Source organism: Rhinolophus hipposideros (genome assembly GCF_964194185.1).
Source record: "Rhinolophus hipposideros genome assembly, chromosome: 14".
Lineage (NCBI taxonomy): Eukaryota > Metazoa > Chordata > Mammalia > Chiroptera > Rhinolophidae > Rhinolophus > Rhinolophus hipposideros.
Genome location: NC_138060.1, coordinates 43,687,850 through 43,714,693, shown reverse-complemented (window position 1 = coordinate 43,714,693; position 26,844 = coordinate 43,687,850). Strand labels below are relative to the sequence as shown.

General features: G+C 38.4%; 2 protein-coding genes across 18 annotated transcripts in view; one reads left to right on the top strand and one right to left on the bottom strand.

The window, feature by feature from the left end:
- The window catches only part of THRB (thyroid hormone receptor beta), a gene marked incomplete at its 5' end in the record, with an annotated part of 331,491 nt that extends 326,185 nt beyond the window's left edge, over positions 1–5,306 (top strand). For 16 of the 17 annotated variants that reach the window (XM_081073416.1, XM_081073425.1, XM_081073413.1 and 13 more), the window contains one exon: positions 881–3,981. In XM_081073416.1, the coding sequence (XP_080929542.1) occupies positions 881–1,122 (242 nt within the window). In that variant the 3' untranslated portion in view covers positions 1,123–3,981. Of the gene's footprint in view, positions 1–880; positions 3,982–4,406; positions 4,481–5,232 lie in introns of those variants that run through there. The other variant, XM_081073410.1, reaches the window with a different exon arrangement.
- NR1D2 (nuclear receptor subfamily 1 group D member 2) overlaps positions 1–26,844 on the bottom strand; it is a 134,993-nt gene that overhangs the window by 20,410 nt on the left and 87,739 nt on the right. The window contains exon 9 of the transcript XR_013994933.1: positions 816–896. The gene's annotated coding sequence lies outside the window, so the exon portion shown is untranslated. The remainder of the gene's footprint in view (positions 1–815; positions 897–26,844) is intronic.

Here is a 26,844-nt window from a genome sequence, read left to right as displayed (position 1 = left end):
ATAAATTACTTTTGTAACCCAAATGTTTGCAGCCTGGATATTCCACAGTCATCTAGCCTTCTTGTGACATCCCTTTATCATTTTTTGGAAACTGCCTTCAGTCCCCTCCCACATAGAGTAGGAAGACCTGTGGTTCTCCCAAGATTTAGGAAGAGTTCCCAGGCCTGACATGATCATGGCCTCCTCTCACTCCAACTTCCCACTATGCTTCTTCTCTTCTCTGTACACGGTGACTCGAGCATGGTTCACGTCTCCTTTTCTTTCATTTTGATTCCCCACAGCACCACCTACACATGGCTGCTACAGGTAGCCATTCTACTAAAGCATAACAGTAGGGAAGGAGTGGTTCATTACAGCCTGACAAACAACTAAGACTGGATATTGTGCTTCGTCTTCACGGGAAATCCTTGTCCAACATTCCTCCTTTGACATCCAGGCATCCCGTGATGTCCCCAAATTTCTTTTCACAGCTCCCCGTTTCTGTGCATGTCCACGCTTGTCCTCCCCTTTATCCCAGGGGGCCAGTGGAAACTCAAAATCGTTCCCTCATTATATCGAGTATTTCAGCTCTTTAGGTGAGGCTTCTCCTTCTGGATTTTACGAGGAAGGTATTGCCATTCACACCCATGGAGGTGATTGTCTACACCAGAAATATTTATCTGAAATATAAAAATGAAGCATTGGCTCCATTCATATAAATTATGACACTCCCTGGGATGTGGTCCTGCATAGCCCTGAGTTCATGTGGCATCCATGCTCTTTCCTAGGAGTTGAAAAGTCCTCAGATCTGCCCCCTTGCACACTAAAGGGCTTACGTTAGACAAGGCAGGCCTTCTCCTTTCACCTCTGAAGTAACATCCATCTTCTTTCTTTTCCTCAGATCGCCCAGGGCTCGCCTGTGTTGAGAGAATAGAAAAATATCAAGATAGTTTCCTGCTGGCCTTTGAACACTATATCAATTACCGAAAACACCACGTGACACACTTTTGGCCAAAACTCCTGATGAAGGTGACAGACCTGCGGATGATTGGAGCCTGTCATGCCAGCCGCTTCCTGCACATGAAGGTGGAATGCCCCACGGAACTCTTCCCCCCATTGTTCTTGGAAGTGTTTGAGGATTAGACTGACTGACTTCATTCTCATAATTCCTACAGCACTACTGGGTGTCATTTCATTCCATTGCCTAGCTCCTTTTTGTTTGTTCCTTTGTTTCTTTGTGTTAGGAGGGATTGTTTGGGGGTAAAGGGAGGTAGTCCTCGGCATAGACATGGATGAAATTGCCCCTTGAATGCGGGTACTTGTAACTATTGGATTTTGTTCTCCAGTCCTTTGATGTGAATGCTTTGAAGGTTTTACAGCTATGGAGGTGGGGTGGGGACTATCATTATTTCACCAGCACCAAGCCATCACCAGCTCCCATCTGTCCCTGGTCAGAGACTTGAGCAAGCACAATGGCACAGCAGAAGACTAAAGAAGCCTCAAAACCAAGATAACAGGGTCATCTTGAGCCAATCCTGATTTTTGCAGGGCTCCAGTTAGCAGGGCACAGACCGTCTTTGGTTAGATATGGCTTTCCACTTTCTAAAGAAAGATCTGAACAAATATTTGTTTATTCTACAGCATGCTGTTTTCAGCACCCTTCATTCTCTCCTAGCAGCATAACTTGGAATGTACAGGAATATTTGTTCCCAAGAAAATCAGCTATCCTTTACTGTAATTTTTATAATTTTATGATTTAATTCAAGGTATATAAGGGTGTGACTCAAAGATGTGCAGATATTTGACTGACTGAGGCCAACCCGGAACTGGTTGAGGCCAACCATTTTCTTCAGTGAGCCCAAAGAAATTAGAAATCTTCATCAATGTCAGTGACTCAAAAGTTTCCAGAAATTCACATAGTATTACCTCAGTGTAGGAAGGCTTCTTTACGGTTTAGGTTCAGAGAAAATTTCCACAGAAATTAAAACTATTTACAGAGTGTTGTTACTTTTCAATGATATCTGATCCATCATCTCCCAAACTGCTGAAGATATTTATCCTGATTGCATCTTTGCTGAGCTGACAGCAGATTTCCCTATGGATTAAAACTAATCACGGAGAGATAAGCTGAAATTTGGGTCTTGTTCCGGAGGAATTCTAAGTAGTGATTAGTACAGTTACATTCCGAGTTGAAAGAAACGCAGTGATCTGAGAGTCCCTTTCATATACTGATGGTTTTGGGCTGCTTTCTTCTGGTCTTGGATCCTCGAGCTCTTTGCTCTACTCACAAACGTTTCCCAGACCCCTTTTCCCTCTGACTCTAGGCTTGACTATCACTAAACAAAGACTGGTCCAGCCTCTGACCCTCTATGTCCTTCTTATAGCATTGCCCTCAAAGATAGTCAACAGAAAACATATACAGCCCATGTACATGAACCCTCACTCACCTTCCCTGCCCAACCCACTCCCCTATGACAAGCGCTGGAGTTGCGTGTACCCAGAAAACAAATAGTGATGCCTCATGGCTTCATTGTCAGAAAATGGGCCAAGAATGTACCCATGCAATTGAATGTATCTCATTCTTCACTGGCATAGTAGATATATACTATTCCTTTGCCTGCCTTGTACTGCCTTATCCTGGAAATACTGGGGAAAATAAGCCATATCAGTGAGATTTACCTAAAAACAAAAGAATGAAAGTCACTGTGAAAACCAAGTGGGCTAAGTTTTTTAACTGGCCCAGAAGTCAGAGTGCCTGAGTTCTCGTTTGTGCTCTGTAAACTGGTAGTTTTGTGACCTTGGGTCTTGGTTTTCACACCTTGGGTCTTGGTGAATAAGTCATGAACTCTAAAATCCTTCCCATCCTTATTATTGTACTAATTTTGAGGGGAGGGAGTTCTGATTCTTTCGATGATTTCTTTCATATTCAAATATCTAGCTTTATTGGACAAAAATTATGACCCTTTAACAGTAACGGAAAGTATATTTGGTATTGATTCAAACTAAGAATTTGACACGCTACTCATCACCTATTTAGAAAAAGGCAGGATGGCCTCGGAAAAAGGAGAGGAACAGCATTGAAAATCCCAGTGTGACTGGAAATAATCGGACAGGAAAAGTATATGTTTAATGCACTAAAGCAATTATATTGGCTTCTGAGGAAAAGGAAACAAGAACATCGCTATGGAACTTGCTAACCATAGAAAAGAAGTAGGTGAAGAGATTAAAATTATAAACATGAAGTTCCTGGGCAGATCACCTTTTTTGACTTTACAGAGAAGTTTTGGGGTTTGGCGGGTTTTGGTTTTTTGTTTTTGTTGTTGTCTTGATTTTGTTTTGGGGTTTTGTTTTCTCTCTAGGCAGCCTCTAGCCAGTCTCCCTGAGTCCTTGCTTTGTTAATATCTCAGCTCCCTCTGTTGACTGTCGTTGGAGAACTACTGTTTGAAACATAACCACTTAGTCACCTCCAGGGTAACTCAGAAGCTTTATGGTGTGGGTAACTCAGAAGGAAATGGGAGGGAAGCAAGCAAGCAGGGTACTAGAAGGTTCACAGACTCGTTGGACATCAAGCCTTCCCCAGAAGGTCTTAATTTGTTTGACAGAGATTCCCCAGTACATTAGACACACACAGATTAAAATATTAGTACAAAGCCTAATGTAAAGTGAAATCAGAATGCTTTGGGGATTAACTATGATTGGGCATTGACCAAACAGTACAGTGTATCTACAGTAATCCAGCCAGCTCCAAGTAAATTTATGTTTTATCCTCAGCTTCTTAAATGACTGCCTTTAGCAGGCAAACCATTGATCTAAAAATTTTGTTGAAGGGTGACTACTTTATGCTGAGGAGGACAAGCCTTAAAGTACTTCAGGTTGAAAGAAAAAGCTATGAGGACACAAAGGATCACGACCCTGGTAGTCAAAGTGACTCATTTCTTCTGTAACTGATTGAAATACTTAATGCATCTCAAGACTCCATCTCATAAAACTTGATTAGAAGGGATTTGCTCTGGATTTTTTTTTAACATTGTTTTCCTTATATTGTCCAGAATGTTGAATCAAGTATAGACCTGAATGAAACCCCTCACAGTGGGGAGATATCCCAGTAGAGGAGAACACACCTATACAACTGGGATTCTTATTTATAAATCACTTAACTTTTAGGGATGAGTGGTGTGTGTGTGTGTGTCCGCCTGTAACCCTCAAGTGTACTTTGCTCTTCAATTTAGACATGCAGTATTTCCAGAAATAGTGAGAAAAGTAAGATCTTTTCTTCTTTATGATTCTGCTCAAAACACCGTGTGCCACCTCAGAGCTTTTTCTAGTCAAATGAGCTTCTGTCCTCACTGACGTGCTTTGCCGTGTTGATGCCTCAGCCCAGTGATGTCCCCTCACCTGTGCCCAAGTGATACCTCTTCTACCTGCAGTGCTGTCATCAGGGTGGACCACCAGGCTCGGCTCTGCTCCAGCAGCACCATTCTTGTGGCTCTTCCGTGAACAGGTGTGCAAGCCTTGGCCCCTCCTCAACACTAAGCACCCCCCAGACTCAGCCTCCATGGAACTGCTGAGCACCCTCAAAGCATGTCATTGTCAGTGACACATTTTTATTCTATGGAACTCTAACCTATTCGTGTCATACTGACCTTTTGCTGCATGAGTCATAAATTATGAAATCAGTCTTATGGTTTTTGAAATGTAGCCAGCATTTGTAAGGCTAAACCTTTTTCATAAATGGAATTTAAGTGAATCACCAAGCCACAGTTCCTCTCCAAAAGCAGAGTGCTTACAGACATTTGAATCTCTTTGCCCTCTCCAACGGCTATGGCATCAGGTTCTAAAATAAGCTCATAATTTTTCCTGTTATTTTAATAATATGGAAATAGTAGCATAGTGTTTCTTTTGATAGTGATAGACTTTAATCCATATTTAAATTTTATAGAGAAGAAATTTTATTGTACTGTGATGTAGATATTTATTATCCAGGTAAGGATTTGCCCGGTGTGTATTTTTTACAATTGAAACGTTTTACTTTAATCTTTAAAAAAAATACATTAAAAACATACACAAAAAAAAAGGAAAAAAACACAGACTAAGGGGAAAAAGGTTTGGCCTTATCACAGAATTTTTACTGTGCTGTATAAATGTTTGCAAATGCAAAAAGTGTGCATTTCTAGTGTGTTTCCACATTAATTAATGCCACCTTCAAGAGCAATATCATGCAGGTAAAACACTGCTTGTGGCTTTCTGTTGCAGTTAAAGCTGACCCACCTTATGCACAAGACAATCAAATATCAATCTGTCCTCCTCAGGATGCAGATAATACTCAAGTAAGTTAAGGAGCACAATGTAAGACAAAAGAAAACTTTATTTAATTAAGCATGTATTGTTGATAGAAAAGATATCAGGGCATGAATGAGTTGACATGACCCCGCTGTTCTTTTGGTTTTCCTTATTAATTTGGCATTTTCATTTGATTATAGAGCCAAATTAGATCTCTATGCTTTCTTCAGAGAAAACACTTTCCCCACCCCCCACAATGCTTTCATGCCCTGAGAATCAGAAAAATACTACAGAATAGGAAAAGATTTACAGTCATCAGAAGACTTGTGTTTTGCAAACAGTGTTGTGATATTGCTAGATTGATAATATTTTTTTTCAGCCTAAAACTCTGTTGAAATCTGTGATCAAAATGTTTTAAACTATCCAAAAAGAAAATTTGTATATTTGGGAAAAACGGATTTTTACATAGCTTTTGTATGCAGATATTAAATTGTAATTATGAATATAGTGGGCATAGATAAACTCATAAGCTTCAATTCTAAAAAAGAAAAAAAAGAAAAAGCTTATAATGGATATTCTTTCCTGTCTCTTTCTTTAAATATTATTATTTTCTAAATAGGCACCGGATTGCCTGCTCTTCTGCTTCCAAAGAGAAGGAAACAGGGATGTAAGGGTGTTTATTTCATAAACATCTAGGGTACTAAGCAAATCGGCTTGGGAGCAAGGCATGCGGGGAAGGGAAAGAGAAGTAAAAGGCTGATGGTGGTTTATCTTTTTGGAAGGGGCCACAGAGATAAGAGTGAGGAGGGAAGAGTTCAGTTTTTGCAGCTTAAAGATTATATTCATCTTCTTATCTTAAAATGTTTCAGAATATTATTATTGGAATTTTACGGATATCAGTTATCAATATACATCTCAATTGTCATGGCCCTGACCATATTGTTAGTACTCTTTCTACAATGATTGACAAAAAGGTAAGTAAAACTGGCTTAAGCATAAAGGGAATTTATTGATTATAATATCTGGAAAGTTCAAGGGTATGGTAGTTTCAGGCCTGGCTACGTCAGATGTTCACTCAGTATTGTTAGGATGTGCCTATTTTTATCTTTCTTTGTAGATTCTCCTCTGTTGAAATTTCCTTCATGTAGACTTCATGCTCATACAGCCTTTTACCTTATGGAGGCCCTCGATAGCTCTTAAGTTTAGCATTACAGCTAGAAGCCAGTGGAAAGAAAGTTTCTTTTCCCCTACAGTTCTACTGAAAATCATGGGCCTAATCCTCATTGCCCCAAATTGATGCATGTGCCCATTCCTCAGCCAATCACTGGACTGAGGAGGGCAGATATTCTAATTTAGCTCTGAAAATAATCTTCTGAAATCCTGGAACTCGGTGGGAAAAGAGGGATAATCAGCCCCATCTAAACAAAGGACTAAGAGTTAGGACATGAAAATTCTAAGTCTTGCTACTATAGGAAGTGGTGAGGAACAGCAAGCAAAACCAACATATGTTCACGCCAAAAGTTAAGTCTGAAAGCACATCCATTTTCAATACAGCAACGGACTCTCCTTTACACAGGAAGCTCAGCACGATTTATTTGGCCGGGACATGAACCAAATAAACACCTTCCAAAGAGAGTGTCTGATTACATCCTACCTGGCTCATGAAAGAGGCCAATCCAGGTAAGATGGAGCAAGCCTTTATTTCCTTGGACTAGATCAGTTCCAAGTACTATTTTCTGAGTCCTCCCATCCCTGTTCAAAAGACTGTATAACTTTTATATTTATCTCTTTTCTACATTATGTACCTCTCAACTCTATCCTAATGAACACATTTCTCTCCCCCAAGAAATTATTTTATTTTCTACTGGAGAGGTTTTCACATATGTATTCCAGCTAGGTATATTTCTTAACCCCTTTACACAGGCAAAGCCAACCCTGATACTAATGTCATATCTCATGGCTTGATTTGGGTCATGGAGCTGGTGTCATGTCACAAACCTGAACAATTCTAATAATCTAGAATGAAGAAGAGACAGCAGACAAATTTAGTTGACTTTCCCACCTCCAGATGACACCTCACTTTGGTTTCATATTTAGCTACTCAGGGCACTTAAGCTTTATAAATAAGTGGAATTGTCACTAGGTTCATGTACACAAGTTCTGACACATTAAGTGTTGTTCAACCCAAATAAAAACTATTACTAGAACTACTGAAAGGAAGAGTGTTACAGATACCCTTAGAGTGTGTGTCTCTAGGATTCATGGGCTGCTTGACAAAAATGTTCCATGTTACACTCTGAAAGATAGAATCCATTTACACTATATACTGAGGAGATTATAAATGAAGTCTGTTTCAGTAAAATGCCATTGCCTGTATACTATATTAAATGAGAAGAGAGCTGTCTTAGCCTGGGTTCCGCCAAAAAACAGAACTTATGTGCTACTGTTTCATTAGTGATAGTAGCCCCCAAGGAAACAAGAGTGGAGGAGAAAGAGAATGAGGAAGAGGAGGACAGAGTAAAAGGATGCATTGCTGACCTGGCCACCCTGAGCACAATTGAGTACCCATTTTTAAGGGGCCAGATGAATTTCTGCATCTCAGGATAATTCATAAGAATTTATCTACTGGCTCTCATTTCCCATTATCAAACCTGGGATTGACTCCCCTCCACTTCCAAGTTGTACATGCCTGGCCACAGAGCATGTCCTGTGGTGTCTCCTGCTTCAGTACCAAAAGCAATTCCCCAAGTGGGGAAAGTCAGTCTCTACTCCCACCGCTGGGAAGAACCCAATCTAGACTGGCTGCAGACCAGACGGCAAATTGGGGTGAAACAAGTGACCCTGGGCCCTGGGTCAATGAATGAAGCCTAGAGGATCTGTAGTGATCTGATACAGGGGTTCCTTCAGCCAACAAGTTCCTCTGATTATTGAGAGAAAGGGTACAGGCTCTCAAGTTCCAAGAGAATCACAAAGCTCAACAAAGAACCAAAGCTATATTTCACTGTATCATGAAGTTGTGTATGGGGCTTTTAATTTCATACAAACTAGTCATGTAAGTTGTCCACTTGGCTACATTTTCTTGCAGTAGCTGAAAAAACTAAATAGACTATTCATCCAATTACACTGTGTTAGTTTTTCTTACAGATGGCCCATTTCAAGGGCAGATTTCTTTCTATACAAATAGCTAGCTGAAAATTTTATAGACACCAATAGAAATTTGTTTTTCCATACAAAATTTCACTTTGGTGCAAACATTTTTAGAAACAATGTATATGAAAAGTTAAGTCAGATGAAGTTGTAATGAACAATCTCCTTTCAGGACAGACTGATAGCATCCTCTTTATTTTCTCTTCACTTTCTTGCACGTAATTATAATTGCAAAAAGGGAGACAGATGCATATAGAATAAACCATCTTCAAGTTAGCACATTTGAAAATTCCTTTGTCCACAAATCCTAATAGATACAGAGAGATGAAAAACACTCCTCAGTTGTACCCTGAGTCCTAGAAAGATGCTACAGTCTTATTGGTCACAGATGTTCAAGTGTATTTGAATTCTAAGGATTCTATGATTTTTCTGATATGTGATTTTAGCCTTGAAGAGAGAGTGTAGGATTTTTTTCCACTACCTAAAGTCAAAATCAAATAGTTTTTGTAACAATAAATTATATCAAAAGATGAAGAACCCGAGTCATCAAGGATCATTGGTTTGTGAGTTAGCTGCTTTGTGAGAATTCAATTGAACATTTCGGAAAATTCACTTTCATTTTCTCCAGCACTTTGACAAAACTACCACTCATCAGTCACGTGATATTCAAGAGTCCCAGAAGCCATCGCAAAGGGAGTGTCAGGTGTTTGTGCTGCCTTCCAGAGTTTTCCATAGTGGGGTAATAATGTAATGAACACCATGTAATGAATACCTGCTCTATGCCAGGAAAGCCCTCTATATCACATCTAATATTAGGCCCTCTATATTATATCTAATCCTCCAAACCTATAAAGTAGAAGTTAGTATCTTCGTTTGGAAATGAGGAAATGGAGAATAAATGTGAATGAGTAACTTATCCAACATTGCACAGGTGACAAGTATTATAGCACATAGGGTTACAAGATCTGCATTCTTTTTACAACCTGTACTAATAAGACCAGCATAAGGCCTTAACCCCTGAAGAAAGAGAAAAGGCAAAAGGAGAAAAGGCAACTCTGCTCTGGAAATGTTTACCATCCCCCTTCTAAAACGTCTCACTGAGCAGAATGCAAAAGGCATGTGCATCCAACAAAAAAGGGTACCTCATCTCTCATTGGGTTGTGTCTATTGCAAAACCACTCATTAGTGTTGCAATATTAAAGATTAATTTCTATTTGCAGGACCTGTTAATAACCCAACTGGCTTCCAGAGTTGTCAATCTAACAGGAGGACTCTTTGTTTCGCTAAGCATTTGGGGGTCTGAGTATTTATGTTTCAGAGGGTCAAATTCTCTACATAATGAAGGAAAATAATTTACAGCAATGGATGTTGAGGAGATTGGAGACAGGACAAGAAAACAGGATGACGGAAGCACTTAAATTTCAAGATGTGAACCATACTCTAACTCTCTCAACTTTAGAAATCAACTTAAAATTGGCAAACGTATGGTGCAGATTAACTTCTTGTAGAACCAATGAAAAGAGACATTTGGCTATCAGGTTGATATGGAACAGAAGAGGCCCAAAGTAAAGGGGGTCTTGATAATATAAGTATGGAGAATTCATGGAATTCTGGGGGTTACTTTATCCGGTTTCAAAAAAATTGAGACAAAAGTTTTTTCAAAGCAATTTCACCTAGCTCTAAAGACAGGGCTCCAGCTGACATCTAGTAGATACACTTAAGACTACACATAGACATGGAAATAAATTAATAAATTGAAGGTCCTTGTGGAATTTTCCACAGAGAAGCAATGAGAGCCTCTCTTATCTAACTGTCACTCTCACCCACAATTAAAAGTAGACAGCAAAAGTCTTACACCAAATATTAGCAACCAAACCCAGATATATTAGAGGGAAATTTTTTTTACAATATTTGCAATATCTGAAATGTCACAGGATTACTATCAGGAATCTATAGAGGTAGATTTTCCAAATCAACAAGAAAATGACATCAAATGTAATAGAAAAACAGAGGATTCACAGAAAGAGAAGTCCAAATGGCTAACAAGTATGTAAAGCTATCCCCCACCTCACTAGCAATCAGAATAGGAAAACTGACACTACTTAACATTCAAACATCAGGCAGACAGAAAATACCAACTATTCACAAGATTGTTAGAAGATGAGGACTTCATCTTCTGCTAATGAGAGTTTAAACTGGTTCAGTCCATCTTTCCTATAGCCAATGACTCTACCAGGATTCTATTTCTGGGAACAGCCTCAAACTCACTCAGATCAAAAGGCATGGTCCCTCTGGCATCACAGACTTTGCAATATCAGGGAGTTGAGTAGACTAAAGAAGAGGAGAAAAGTACCGGGTGGAGAGCTACCTACCACGAAAACCACTGCAGCATCGGAAACATTGAACTAAACCTGCCCATGAAAACACATAACCAAACAAGATCTATAACACCATCGATGTAAACTACGAACACAATCTATTTTACATGGAACCACACATAACAAAGGACATCAGATTGCCTATGTGAGAGAGATGAAGAGAAAAAAATGAAATAGAAGAAGGGTAATGACAGGATGAGGATTTAAACCATCAGGAGTATGATTATCTCAAGTCCCTGCATTTGAGGTTCCCTCCACCCCCAAGAAACTGCCAGCTTTTAATCATTTTCATCTCTTTATTATCTGTTCCCTGAGTCACCCCTACTATACCGTATTTCTTGTATGACAATGGGCAGTGATTCAATAACAGAATCCTCGTGAGACATAAAACCTGTGGCTTTAGATCCAGGGAGATGAAATCAAAGATGGCTGCGAGATGACTAGGAGAAAAAAGAGAGAAAGTGGTAAACAGTTCCTGGTTGATAAATGGTCTCCCAGCTGCAGAACCTATTTTTTTAGTCAATAATATCTAATGTGTAATTCCAACAAGTAAGAAAGGAGAGAAAAGGCTCTGGTTAAACAAATCCATCCATTGAGAACCCCACAGCAAATTGTCTCTAGGGATACCTGAATCTCCATCAGCATTCTGGAAACTTCTGATCTAGAAACTCTTGTATTTAGAGCCCAACTCTGGAGTGATAAATGGGTGGGTCAACTTTATTTAAAAGCACAGGGTAGAACCATTATGTCTCCTAACATTCGTCAGCAGTCTACAAAAAGACAGGGCTTGGACCTAAGGATAGGCTGCCTGGGACAAAAACAGGAAACCTGAGAGATGGTCTTTTGCTGCTACTACTCCTGCTCTATCCCTTAAAACCAAATTAACAAGTCTTTTTTGTTGTAATGAGCCTGGTATTGCACATTCGATGTGTTTGTGCCTCATAAGCGGGTTAAGCCAGTTTAAATTAAACTACTTCTGTCTCTTCCGAGTTCCTCTAATTCAGAGGGCTTATGAACCAGGATCCAATCCATTTCATATGGGGAATGATTCAAGAAATTGGGAACATTTAGCCTCTAGAAGACTTGAGATGGCGTTCTAGCTTGCATCCAAGATAACTGCCAGGTAGAAGAGACAATCAATTTGTTCTGTATTGCTGACAAAGAACACAGCCAGGATTAATGAACGGGAATTACTCTGAAATCAATATCACCTCAAAAGAAGAGAGAATTATGTCACAGTTAAACTGTCTAAAGTGGAAACAGAGAGTTCCCCATCACTCAGAAGACTAGCAGTATCAAGGCGAATGACCTTGTAGATCTGTTCCAGCCCCAGGTCACACATGGCCATGCCCACAGGGCCGTGCTCCCCATACTTGCTTAGGTTTTAGGTTCTTCCTGGTGTATTTTAGGTTTTCCATGAGGGAACATGTGAGATGAACTTCAGCTAAATGTGACTTCTGGTGCCACTTACTTTGAATGTATAATCAGTCTCTGCAAAAGCAGATGAGCCAGTAAAATAAATCTACCATCTGTCTCTCCATATTTTTTTCAACAATCACCCTACTAGCTCCTGAGAAAACCTTCTCTGTGCAGCCATGAATCAGACAGGCTGATTTGAAACCATTACCAGAGAGAATGATGTGCCAGAATCAAAGAGCAACTCTGAAGTGAGAAAAAATATAGCAAATTCCAGGATAGTCTGACACACTGGGAATGGTATGTTGCCATTGGTTCGTCAGAATTATGCTGAATACTGCAGTCATTATTAATGGTCTTATCACATGAGATTTGATTTAATTGCCTCTGGTCGAGACTCTGCACATTGGTTGTTTGCCCAGGCACGAATTTATTTTGACCAAAATTAGTCTTAAGCAGCTTGGCTTGAGTAATGATGTAGCCAAAAAACAACCAGAAGGCAGTTTGAGAGGCTTCTCCAATAATTCATAGATTAGAGAAGAACAGAACTTAAAAAATATATATATTTGGTAAGGAATCGATCCCTCTCCTACATTATTCAGTTTAATTGGTGTTAGCGAAAGCCATGGTTATCCGCTGAGGAAAGTAACCTGGGGAATGAGATATGCACTATGGACGGACTATGCCTTAAAATAGGGCAAGGAGGCTGCATTTTGAAGTTCTGCTGTCAGCTCTCAGCTCCTTCTGCATGGGTGTCTCGTGAGGCTCCAGAGCAAGAAGATGGCTTATTCTGAACATCTGTCAAAAGTGGGCATGATTAGATTCGGACCATTCTAACTTACTGTGGGTTACAAGCAAGACTAAAACTATACTGATCTAACTTCTTCTGCAAAATGGTGGTTACAAGTCACATAGTTACAAGGATTGATGACATCCAGTTTTTCACAAAAACATTTCAATTGTGATCAACCTCATCCTCCATAGGAATCCCTTCATTTCACATCTAAGTTCAGGCTTCTTTCTCTCCAGAAATGAGACGATACTCTCTCCCTGAAAAGGTGCACAAATGTATCTCATGCAGACAGGGAAGCAGCATCATAATCCAGAAAAGCATGGTGTCCGTAGCATATAAAAATAAAGCTACTGACCCCAGAGATTCAAAGACTGTCTTGAACCAAGTATCTCTTAACGTGAACCCAAGTATCCGTTGTGGTTCCGAGGACTTCTTCTCAGAAGCCAACAACATTTTTGTAAATTTTTTTAAATATTCAGTTTCATTCCAAGGGTAATTTAAAAACTGACCATAAAGCATATTTTTGATCATCCAAATCAGCTCAAAACAAAATACAAAATTTCCATCATTTACTTGCTTCCATGTTTAGAATGCCTTTGCTGTCGGGTAATATACTTTAATAGTTGCATGCTACTTAGGACCAAACAAGCAGACTTGCTACATAAATGCTGCAGTCACTCCAAAACCTGCAGCATCCTGGCTCACTGGGCCCAGGAGGGGTTTTGGAGTAGTTAACAAGACAAAAGCGGTGAGCAACTTGAGTTAGCACAATTGAGGATATAGTCCAGGGCTTCCCAAATTCCGGGCATCCAAGAACCAACCAAGAGGCATTTGGCACATTTACAAGTAAATTGAAATCATATTTTTTTCATTAATAATTAAAAACAGCTGGTTGTTTTGTCAGCGAGTGGAAGATACTGTTTGCAGCCTTTCCCCAAGGTGCTTTGATCCACCTGGTTGAAGCATAGCTTGTGCCATAGGAGAAGTATTCTAAAACAAGGCACATTCTCTAGGCCGAGAATAGAAAACATTTCCTTGATTATTCAGGGGCAAGGGGAAGTGAAATGAGCTCAGACTCTAGTAAATCCTAAGAAGAAATCCTGAAGCTGCCCCATTTAGGAGCCCAATGTAGGAATAGACATTTCAGTTGAATTTGGGACAATCTGAGAGCAGAGACGACTTGAGCTCCCCTTCTTAGGCTGAAGCTATGAAGACAGTAAGACTCCATAAAAGAAACGGACACATGGGGACGAGTTCCTCAGGCATCAGAGTAATAAGGAAGTGATAAGATAACTTTGTGATGCTGAGAGAAGCCCTAAAGTGGCCTGAGTTTAGAGAATGCCACAAAATTTCCCATAGCCCAATATGAAACAAGAGCAGTAGAATCTGTGTGCACAGTATACCTAAAATTGGCACAGAAATTAGCTGAGAGAGAGAGCACTTGATTGGAAAGTGCTTGCAGTCAGAAGCTGGACCCTGCATGGAGCAACAATGGAACACTAGAGGTCTCAGCTAGTGCCACTGTGGACTGATGACACTGGGAGCTGCCCTCCCGCCCCACCATGACTTGACACCATAACAAGATTATTTTCAAATGTAACATGCATTAGAATTACCTAGAGTGATTGCTAACATACAGATTTCTGGGCCCTGCCTGCAGAGTTTTTGATATAGCAGGTCTGGGCTTGGCACTGGTAATCTGCTTTATTAACAAGTTCTCAGGTGATGCTGATATTGCTGCTCTGAGGACCACATTTGAAGAATCACTGCTAGGATGCATCCTAAGTTATGTGAAACCCACATGTAAGCAGGAACTCCCAGCATAATGGAGCTCACACTAGGAGTATAATTATGGGAGAATAAAGATTTACATATTTCATACATCTACACACAGGAACTAAGCTTTGCACCCCTGATGGAGATGGGGTAAATGGCTTCCTAAATCTCTATTTGCTATTTTCTCCCCTGGAAGACATCATTTCTTATTCTTTTGCAGCATTGCTTGTAATTCTTAATTATACTCAATAACATACCCGTGATTTTTTTTTCAACATTTCATGAAAAAAGGTCATTAAGTGTTGGAGCCCACTATCTGGAGTAAAGTATTCTGCCCAAGATGGCATCCCCCATCCTGTTGCTTTTGCTTGCCCACGTTCCCCATCCTCTCTCATCCCCACACATCCACCCACCAACACTAAGGAAGAACTGTGCATGTGCTGTTCACAAGCACATAGGAGGCAACAACTCAAGGGTGAGGCAAAAGGAAACCAGAGGCAAGGAGAGCATTCCTTCTCCACTTCAGGTAACCCAACCTAAGGTGAGGTTACTGAAAAAATGACCTGTGATCCATGGCCCAGGGGACAACATGGTTAACATTCGGGTAGATAAACATCCTTCCAGACATTTTTATATGCAAAGATATACAAGTATATTAATCACTTTTTCAACTTTCAATGAAGACTCGATTCTAGACAAAGATCTCTAGGAGATAATCCAAAAGGAATATAGAATCATAAGATTAGATCAATAAAAGAGACAGGAATGAGGAAAGTAGAAGAGACTTGTGCTTAATATTTTTCCTAGGCTTTCTGGAAGCTGAGAATTTCTCTGCTCCAAGGTCTACAACCATAATTGTTTTTGGTAAGTAATGTGTTTAGATAAGTTATGTCAAAAGGGTCATTTTTTTTTTCATTCTCAGCTTTTATTAGAAACATGAAAGTGCCACAGTTTAGCAATTAAGTAGCACCATCTTGCTTGGAGACATTAAGTAGCACCATCTTGCTTGGAGTTTGTTCTTTTGTAGGAGTAGAGAGTTCAAGTTAAAAGAATCCTTTCAATGAACCACATTAAAATGTATTCCAAGTGTCTTTTAACTTTGGGGCATTAAAAAAGAGATTGAGGGTTTTTGTTTTTTTTTTTCTGAATCAAAATGTATCTTCTCCATGCAATGATAAATTTCCACGAAGCTGCCCATGTTGAACTTCAACAAAAAGAAAGATCCAGAGAGGTCACAAGAAAGTCACTGAGGTGACTTTCAATTTAAAGGGATTAAGAGTTCAGGAAAAGCAGCCTTTCTGGATGTCAATGCCCAACAGATTCTCAAGTTTTGAGTTCGGAAACTTAAAACACTGGTGTGCTAAGTGGCACTGAGGCTTCCCACTTACTAGCGTATTCTGTTCTCTTATTTTCCTCCTTTCTCTTCATGCTCTCCATCCATTCCTACCACAGGGAGGTTTAAGTGCCTGTAATAGTGGAAAACTCTTGAAAATTGAAGACGATGCAAGTCATGGTTCTCTAATAATGGAACTTCTGAGCTGGGGTGGGGATAAGTGTTTGGGGCATGGGGCCACATGTATACTCCAATTCCTCACACCACTTGTCATATTTCTCACCCTTCCATCTCAACACTGGATCCTCTGAACTTTACATCAGACAAAAGGAAGGAAGGAAATTTCAGAAACAGACGATATGCCAAAAGATAAAAGTATTTTCTGGTAACCGGGAAGATTCAGATGATACAAACGAATGAAAACAAAACAGACTCTTATTGGATAATTGCAAGCTGTTTTTCACTTCCCAACATACCCAGAAACAAAACAGTGTATTACTCTCTGTTAGTTTCCGATTTCTGCTATAAAAATTACTATAAATGTGGTGCCTCAAACAATACACATTTCTTACTTTACAGTTCTATAGGTCAAAATTCCAACACAGGTCTTCTCGGGCTGAAACCAAGGTGTCAGCAGGGCTGTACTCCTTTCTGGAAGCTCTAGGAGAGAAATTGTTTCCTTGCCTTTTCTAGCTCCTAGAGACCACCTGTAATTCTTGGTTCCTGGCTCTTGTGCCCCATTCTTAGACAGTCAAGATTTTTCTCACCGTTTTTTTGTAACCAGAAATGTCTGCTTTTAAGGATTATGGAATCGCATTGGATCCACTGGGACACTCCAGAGTCATCTTTCCATTTCAAGGTCCCTAATGACATCTGTGAAGACCCTTTGCCATGTAAAGTAACATATTCACATATTTGGGAAGGGTGGGAATTAGGACCTAGACAAATTAGGACTTTTGGGGAGTGGCATTATTCTGCCTACCACACTACTTCTAGAAGCCTCCCAAAATTTGTTAATTTTCCAAGTAGTTCAACTTGACCATTTCCCAGAAGGGTTAAATTTTTCTAAAGGTGAAAATTTTCCCTCATTGCGTGGAGAATGATACCACCAAGGGACAAGGTACCTTTATATTTGTTTCAATTTCTACACATTATCATTAAAAAAAAAAAAATGACCAGAGGAATGCTCCTGTGGTTCTAAGGGAAGCACTCAGTGCCTGTAAGTGTGATGATGGAAATACCAAGAAGTATGTTACTTTATCTGAGAGCAAATAAAACCAAAGCCTTGGCCCACACAGCGAACCTCTGGGTAGAACATAAAAACTGATATCCATCTAAGAGGAGCTGCAGATAGAAAAAAGATTGAATTAGAATGGGGAGTAACTCAAAGAAATAAATAGAATAGGGTTTTTCAAAAAGCATGGTTTTCAAATTGAAAGGGCACAGGAAGGATAAATTTTTTAAAAATACATTTTAAGGACTAATACCTAGAACAAGGTAGTGACCTTTCAGAAAATCAAGGATAAAAAGAAAATTCTAAAACTTAAGAAGAAAATAGATTAATACAGCAGATAGTACTGCATTTCTCACTGTAATGCTGGGGGCAGGAAGACAATGGAAGAGTATCTTAAAATTATTTTTCACTTGTAATTATTGCCTAGTATTTTAAGAATGAGAGAAAAATTAATATTTTCTAATATTCAAGAAGTCACAAAGTTTGTCACCCATGAACTCTCTCTGAAAAAAAGTCTAGACACAGTGCATAGAGGAAAACAAAAACAAGAACGAAAAATTAATCTAAAAGATGATGCAGAATTATAGAAATCTGGAATCACCTAATAACATGAGAGATTGTGAGGGAAGGAAGGAAGGAGCAGATATTGGATAGGAAAAATGTACAGTTTAATATGTATATTGATGGTTTAGTGTTATTTTTAAACCATGAAAATGAAGTGTATATGACTTTAGTAATCCTTCTTAAGCAATACACTAACCACAGAAGCTGTAAAAAACAGACTAACAAATTTGTCTATATACAAATTTTAAATTCCTGCGGGCCAAAGAAACTATCAACAGTGTTAAAATGGCAAGGAATAAACAAGCTTTATACTGGGAGAAAATGTTTGTAAATCACATGTCCAACAAAGGATTTGTATCCAGAATATATAAAGAACTCTCAAAAATCAACAGTAAAAAACAAAACAACCCAATTTTTTAAATTACTTTAGAGACATGTTACCAAAAAGAATATGAGGAAGGCAAATAGGCACAGGCAAAGATATTTTATATCATTAGGCATTAGGGGAATGTAAATTAAAATCAGAACTAAGTACCATGACATACTTATTAGAGTGAATAAAATAAAAAATAGAATATCAAATGCTGAGCAGATGCAGAACAACTGGAACACTGCTGTCGATGATGGGAATGCAAATAATAAAGTCATTTTGCAAAAGATTTTTAAAAAATACTCTTATGTACATATTGATGATTACACCAATATGTACTCTTATGTACATATTCAGCCTTCTTGAAGAGTAATCTGGCAGTATCTCCTAATATGTTTAAGTGTGTACACCATTTGACCGAGAATTTCCACTTGTAGGTACCTATTCTTCATGCAAAGAGGCGCATGCAAGGCTGTCTTGTGTCATTTGTGATTCCAGAACATTGAAAACAATGCAAATTCTTATCCAAGCAAAATGAATTTTGGAACATTCCTATTAAGAAGTACTGCACACCTTTTAAAAAGAATGAGCCCACAGGATGGCCTCAGGGTTTTTTGAGAATTACTTTGGGGAACTTATTCAATAGTGTTTGGGGATTTTGTTGGGTATCCAATGGACATGTGTCCTGTTTGGGAGACCACCTCAGGGATGCTGTGGATGCCTGGTCATGGCATTGTACACCAGAGGCTGGACATTAATGAATGCCAACTATAATTTTATGTGTATAATGTGATGGCTCGGTGTGAGGTCGGGGGGTAGTGGTGGATGGGGGGAGGGGGGTTCACGGTGTGAGGGATGTAAAAATAAAATAAAACTTAAAAAAAAAAAAAAAGAATGAGCCATATGTCAACTTACGACATAGTTTTAAGTAGTTTTTAAAAAGAATTTCATGGCACAGCATATAGATATATAATTTATTTTTAAAATATATTTATATAGTGGGTATAATTACGTAGAGAAATGTAGTAGACTGCTGACAGTGATTTTCCCTTGGAAAGGGAATGAGAATGGGTAGACGGAAGAATATGAAAAAGATTCTTTCATGTTTCATGTTCTACGCTTCTGTACAGTTTCTGTACAGAATCTTTTACAATGACAATTCTTGTATTATTTGTGCAATTTTTTAAATGTTAAAACAGAGGTAGATTTTTTTAATACACTGCAGAAAACATATAAAGTAGAAGTAAATCTAGGTGCTAACAACAGTTAAGCGAAACAGTCACAGCTGGTAGATTCTACAAATGAGTTAATTATAACAATAAATATGAGTCAGCATAACTTCCACATAAAATATGGTCTGTATGAAATAATAAATCCAACAATTGGCTGGCTAAAATAGACACAATCAAAATAATTTTTTAATTGACTGACAAAACTTGGGGGGAAATCTAAGGCAGGTGGGGGATTAAGGCAGGTTGGGACCAATGCAGCCTGCAGGCTGCAGGCATGTTGTTTTAAAGGCAATGCAACAAGTCAAGCAAAGTGAGTTGGAACCAGGGCCAGCAGCTGAGCACTTGTCTTACCCTTAGTCTACTTCCCACAATTATACTGTCTGTGTGGCCCTTGTAAGCATTTGATATGGAGGACCCCTAACCCTGTGAAAACATTATAAAAGGAGAGTGACAAAAGCATAATGGTAACAATCATAAAAGTAATTATCATAATCATAAAAAGTACTGAACAGTTAACACCAGTATCATGGTAAAAAGCATTAAAGGATGAAGTAGTCATTAAATGAAAGTAGTAAACTATAAATTAAAGAACAAAAATCCAACAACACTGGATGTACACGTCACATACAACAGCTAAATATAACATAACTTAAAAAATACCAGAAATTCAAGAAAAATATAAGAAATAAATTGAAACTAAAGATCTACTTACTCCACTGTAAAAATAGCAAAATCTACCATTTGCTGAGATTTTTCTAAATGTCTGGGACTGTACTAAGCACTTTACATATATTTTCCCACTTTATCCTCACCTGAGGTAGGTGTTACTACTGTCCTCCCTATTTTACAGATGAGGAAACTGAGACTTAAAGAGGTTAGGTGACTCATCAAGAAACCCTGGCTAATAAGAGATGAAACTGTAACTCACACTGAAGTCCATCTAGCTCTAGAGCCAATGCTCGCAATCACTACTTATGTTGCCTCTCACTATAAAATAATCAGAATGTGAATAATCAATAAATAAATTAATAAAAGAAATTGCAGAGGTGATCAATAGCATTAATCAGATAGACAATGGAGAGATGTAAAAGACAGAAGAGAATACACTTTATTTGTAAGAATATAAAGATCTCATAAAATTTATCATATTATTGAGGAAGGAAGACAAAAAGAAACCAGAACACCTAATATTCCACAACATTAAAAACAATAAAATTAGAAATTAAATGTGAAAGCAAAATTCATATCAGCTTTATTTATAATAGCCAAAAGTGAAAACACCCGTGTTCACGAACTGAATGGATGAGCAAACTATAGTGTATCCACACAATGCAGTGTGCTCACCAATAAAAAAGAGCATTCTACTGATACATGAAACTAAAACTCATTATTCTGAACAAAAGAAGCCAGACACAAATGACTAATACTTCCTTATTGCATTTATATGACATTCTATGAAAGGCAAAACTATACAGACAGAAAACAGATCAGTGGTTGCCAGAAACCATGGATAGGAATTGGCAACAAAGGAGCACGGGAAATTTTCTGGAATGACAGAAATGTTCTAAATCTTGATTGTGGTAGGTTGTCACACAACTGTATACATTTTTCAAAGCTCATTAAACTCGTGGTTAAAAGGGGTAAATTCGATTGTATATAAATCATAGATCAATGAACCAGAGGTTTTAAATACATGCAGAATTGAAAGCTCCACATCATATAAAAAAATTTAAGTGTTTAAATACTTCCCACATCAAACTGCCATGTTTAATTTTGTAGAAAAGAGTATGAGCCTATATGTATTCTTTTAAGCATTATTAGTAGTATTTTTAAATGTATGCATACGATCTATTTCATAGTAACAACTAATTCATATCACATCAGCATGTAACTAGGCAAAGCACTTATTCTCATGTAGCTGTGCATTGCACATTTTAAACATGTGGAATGGTCAAATATGAAAGATGATTCTGCAACTTAAAAAGTATTTGTTTTACTGTTTAATACAAAATAAATTTATTTTGTATCATTAAAAAAATACTTCCTACATTAAGAAAAATAATTCCCTAATAACAGAATATTTTGGAATTATATTTCCATATTAAAATTGATAGAGTGCTACCAAAGTGTTATTTAAAACACTTATATTTCTGTACTAATAAGAAAGAAAAAAAAATAATGCAACAACATGGATGGATCTTGAGATTATTATGCTAAGCTAAATAAGTCAGACAAAAAAGTCAGGAACCATATGATTTCACTAATATGTGGTATATAAAACTGAAAACAACAAAGGAACAAGATAAACAAATAAAGACACAAAAAATCATAGGCACAGACAATAGTTTAGTGGTTACCAAAGGGTAAATGGGGAGGAAGATGGTAGAAGAGGGTAAGAGGGATCAAATCTATGGTGATGGAAAGAGAACAGACTCTGGATGGTGAACACACAATGTGATATATAGATGATGTAATACAGAATTGTACACCTGAAATCTATGTAGCTTTACTAACAATTGTCACCCCAATAAACTTTAATTTAAAAAAAGAAAAAGAAAAAAAGAAAAGGAAATCCCAATTAACCAAAAAAGGGAGAATTAGCAAATTTATTAAAAGTAGTAAAATGTGGGGTGAGGGAAAAAAAATTAAGAGAATAAATAGAAACAACTATTTTAAAGTAGGAATGATATTCTAAACTACATATTAATAATTATCATTATCAATGTTCTATGGATAGCTGTTAAAGTATGAAATAATAAACTGAACTGTCACAAAATTGAGAACTAATCACAGAAGAAGTAGAAACAGCTATAAAAAGTTTATGTCCCCCAAAAACAAATGGCACTAATGGGATCACTGAAGTATTTTCTCTAAATTTCCAAAACATAATTTACTCCCTTGTTGTTACCAAAACTATTCCAAAATATAGAAAACAGCATGTACTCAATTCATTTTTATGAAGTAAATGTGGTTTTTATCATAAAACCTGAAGGCACCAAGAGAAAAGATTAAATGATAGCTCAATCTTGCTTTTGAACTTAAATAGAAAAATCTAAAATAAAATCGAGGACACAGAATGTGAGTATAGAGACCGACTGACTCTACCATGGGGATTGGCTTCACGAAGAGGGGCTAAGGCACATCCCAGAGGGCATAGCCAACAAGACATTGCAACGAAGACATCACAGGCCTCACCCCAAACCCAGAAGGCTTGATTTACCTGCCAAGCAGGCACTGTGCAAGGCTGGCCATACAAGCATACCCCAACACCACGGAGCTTATCTTCTACAGGACGAGAGAGACATTTGTTAAGTAAAATAATCCAAATCAAAGTTGACTGCATGGCATTTCAAAGTCATATTAAAGCTTTACTTCGCCCCTGCCCCCACCCCAGGGATTATTTCATTCTCTAGCAGGATGTTCCTTTATTTATTATTTCACACTGATTAAGGCTGAGCTTCTGTGAAGTTATGTGTTAACTTGTACACTTAGACATCTATCTAGTGGAGATGAAAATGATTCGGGCCTTGTACAAATAGCGTTGTATTGCCCTGTATGGCATTAACCTATTTTGTATGTAATGCAACAAACTCGCTTCAGCATGACTTTCCCAACTGACAAATGTTCCATGAACCAGCTCAGTTATCCTGCTAGTTTCCTGAGTTAGATAAACCTTTGATGTGTACTCACTATACATTTTGACAAAAGTTATGTTTTTAATTTTTTGTTAATTATACTGTTTATACATTCAACAAATAATGACACAAATTACTCCCTAATTACAATTGTGGAAAGGGATATGAAAGACAAGGAAAAGACCTATTCTGGCCTATGGGGTCCTGAAAGAAATGGTGCTTAAACAAGGCTGGAGACTGGTTACACTTACAGGAGACATGGGGGCGGGACAGAGCCCTCCATGAGTTAGTCCTTCCTAGGGTGATTTTCTAACTACATCTAAAGACTCCCAAAGTCACAGAAGAAAGTAACTAAAACTATTCTTTACAATTGCTGAAGCAGAGTTGTCTTGTATATCTATACCAAAGCAATCTTCAAAACAAAAATAATAGGGGTGGCGGATGGCTCAGTTGGTTAGAGCATGAGCTCGATTCCCACAGAGGCCAGTGAGCTGCGCCCTCCACAACTAGACTGAAGGACAACAACGTGGCACTGATGGGCCTTGGAAAAACACACTGTTCTCCGATAAGAAAAAAATTTTTTAATAAAAATAATAATGGCAATAATATCTACTATTGACTCAGAGTTTATTTACAATGTTCCATGTCTAGCACTAAATACTCGAAGTGAATTACCTTTAATCCTCATGACAATCCTACAAGGTAATTACCATTATTATCTCTATTTTACAGATGAGAAAACTGAGGCTCAGAGAGGTTAAGCTGTATGCCCAACAGTACACAATAGGCCTGCCTGGTATCAGACTTTAACTCCTTTGCTGTCCAGCCTCTTCCAAAGCTATTTCTTCAAATCTGTGCTACTTTACAATGGGGGAGAGGTATATTGTTTTCATTTTTAACATATCCTTTGTAGATTAAAACATCATGGCAAGCAGGGAACAGGAGTGCAATGTATGTGAAGAGTACTGTGGTTCATTGTTTACGTTTACTGGTCCTGTCCATTTCCTAAATCTTCCTTCTGCAGTGACTTGGAAGTGAAAAGCAGGGCTTGCGCAGAGTGGTTTTTCAACAACAAACAGTGTCTTGTTGAAAAGCTGTTTACTCCAGACTGCTTTTAACTACTCCCCAACACAATTCCTTCTGTTGCCTCTCTCTCATTTGCAAGCCCTGAGCACTTGTCCAAAAGCTTTTAGCCCCACTGAGTGGGCAAAAAGCTTTCTCCACCATTCCCCTTGAAACTGGTTCTGAGTTTCTCTTAAATGTTTGTCTGACTATTTAGCCAAGGATTGAGAGTCCATTGTGAATAGACAGTACATTTGCTTTGATTGTGTACAAGCTTTCCTGAGATCACTGATTGGTTTTCTGCTCCTTTTCTTTCTCCATTGGTACTGCCTGCTTTTAAGCTAAGGATTGTGTAAAAAATGTAATTTTCTAGCTACTTTCCCTACTTTTATATTCAAAGAGAATATATGTGTCAGAAATATTTTCCAAGTGATCCAAAAGGATGTTGAATTCTTTCCTGGGTTGCTAAAGTTTGCATCTAATACCAGCCTTGACCCCTCACGACTTTCTTTTTTAAATTTTGAACAGCCTACAACAAAGTCACAAAATTCTATACTATCCAACTAAAGACCCCTTAGAGATCGTCTAGCCCAACTTCTACATTTTACACCGTGGGAAAGCAGGCTGGTCAAATACCAGTGCTAAGACCTCTAGCAAGTATATTAATATTGACTTTGTATTATATATTTTGCCTTCTTAATTGTACACTCATTGAGAACAAAAACCCCAACTTAAACTTCTTTTTGCACCCCATTTGCTACATATCTCTATGTATGTAGCAGACATTTAGAAGGGATAGGGGCATGGATGTTCTATAGGACCTTCCATTCAAGAACCTTTGCTCTAAACTGAACGGGATTAAATCCAACCTATAAGGGACACACAAGGTTTTAAATGAAACAGTCAGAGACCTAAAAACATTTCATCCCAGATCAATGGATCTTTTGGAGGATGCCTTGGATTGTATTCTGTTTGATTTTATTATGTATGTGGTACATGGATACACCCTTGTAAAAGATTCTGGCAACCACACAGAGTAAAATATGAAGGACTTCCAAATTTCCTTCCCCTTCTTACTTCCCTGATTAAGGTCCGCCACTATGTATAGTGTAAAGTATATGGGGTGAGAAAATTAAGTTCGCAAATTCATGCTAGAAAAGGTGCTACATACCTCATTGTTGAATATCACTATGGTCACCTTCAAAGTCCTCCCCTTAGGAAGCTATGCACCAATGCCAGAGCTTAGACCACCCTTCAAAGCAATTTGGGAACTCTTTTTCTGGAATGGCCATCAGAACTGTCATCATATTACACTTGATGTCCTGAATGTCATCAAAATGTCTTCCTTTCAATATTTCCTTTATCTTCGAGTAAAGAAAGAAGTCATTGGGGGCCAGATCAGGTGAGTAGGGAGAGTATTCCAATACAGTTATTGGTTTACTGGCTAAAAACTCCCTCAAAGACAGTGCTGTGTGAGCTGGTACATTGTCATAATGCCATGGATTGTTGGTGAAAAGTTCAGGTCATCTAACTTTTTCATACAGACTTTTCAATATTTCCAAATAGTAAACTTGGTTAACTGTCCAGTTGGTACAAATGCATAAAGAATAATCCCTCTGACATCAAAAAAGGTTAGCAATATCATTGCAACAAGTTCTCAACCTTGTCAGACCTCATATATGCATATATATGTACACAATGGAATATTATTCATCCATTAAAAAAAAGAAATCAGGCTGGCCTGGTGGCTCAGGTGGTTGGAGTGCTGGGCTCCTAACGCTGAGGTCACCAGTTAAATTCCCACATGGGCCAGTGAGCCACACCCTCTACAACTAAAATTGTGAACAACAGCTCTCCCTGGAGTTGGGCTGCCGTGAGCAGCCGGAGGTCGGCGTGGGCTGCTGTGGGCTACCGTGTGTTGCCATGAGTGGCCGATGGCCAGTGTAAGTGGCCGGCAGCCAGCGTGAACAGCTGGCAGCCGGCGAGAGCTGCAGTGAGTGGCCGACCGATGACCGGAGACCAACTGCCTCAATCGGGGGAAAGCACAAGGCTCATAATACCAGCATGGGCCAGGCAACTGTGTCATATGTATACTCTCTATTACTAGACTGAGAAACAACAGTCTTGAACCGAAGTGGGGTAGAAGGTGCAAAAACGGGGAGGGGAAAAAAAAGAAATCCTGCCATTTGCAACCACATGGATGGACCTTGAGGGCCTCATGCTAAATGAAACAAGTCAAACAGAAAAAGACAAATACCATATGATCTTACTTATATGGCATTAAAAAAAAAAAAAAAAAACCAAACTCACAAAAACAGAGTAGAATGGTGATTGCCAAGGGCTAGGGAATGAGGGAAATGGGGAGATGATAGTCAAAGGGTACAAACTTCCAGTTATAAGATGAATAAATACCACAGATTTAAGGTATAACATAAAGACTATAGTTAACAATACTGTATTACATACTTGAAAGTTGCTAAAAGAGTAGATCTTAAATGTGCTCACCACAAAAGAAGAAAAACTGTAATTATGTGAGGTGATGGATATGTTAACTAACCTTCCTGTGGTAATCATTTCACTATAAGTGTGTATCAAATCAACACATTGCACACTTTAAACTTACACAATATTATATGTCAATTATA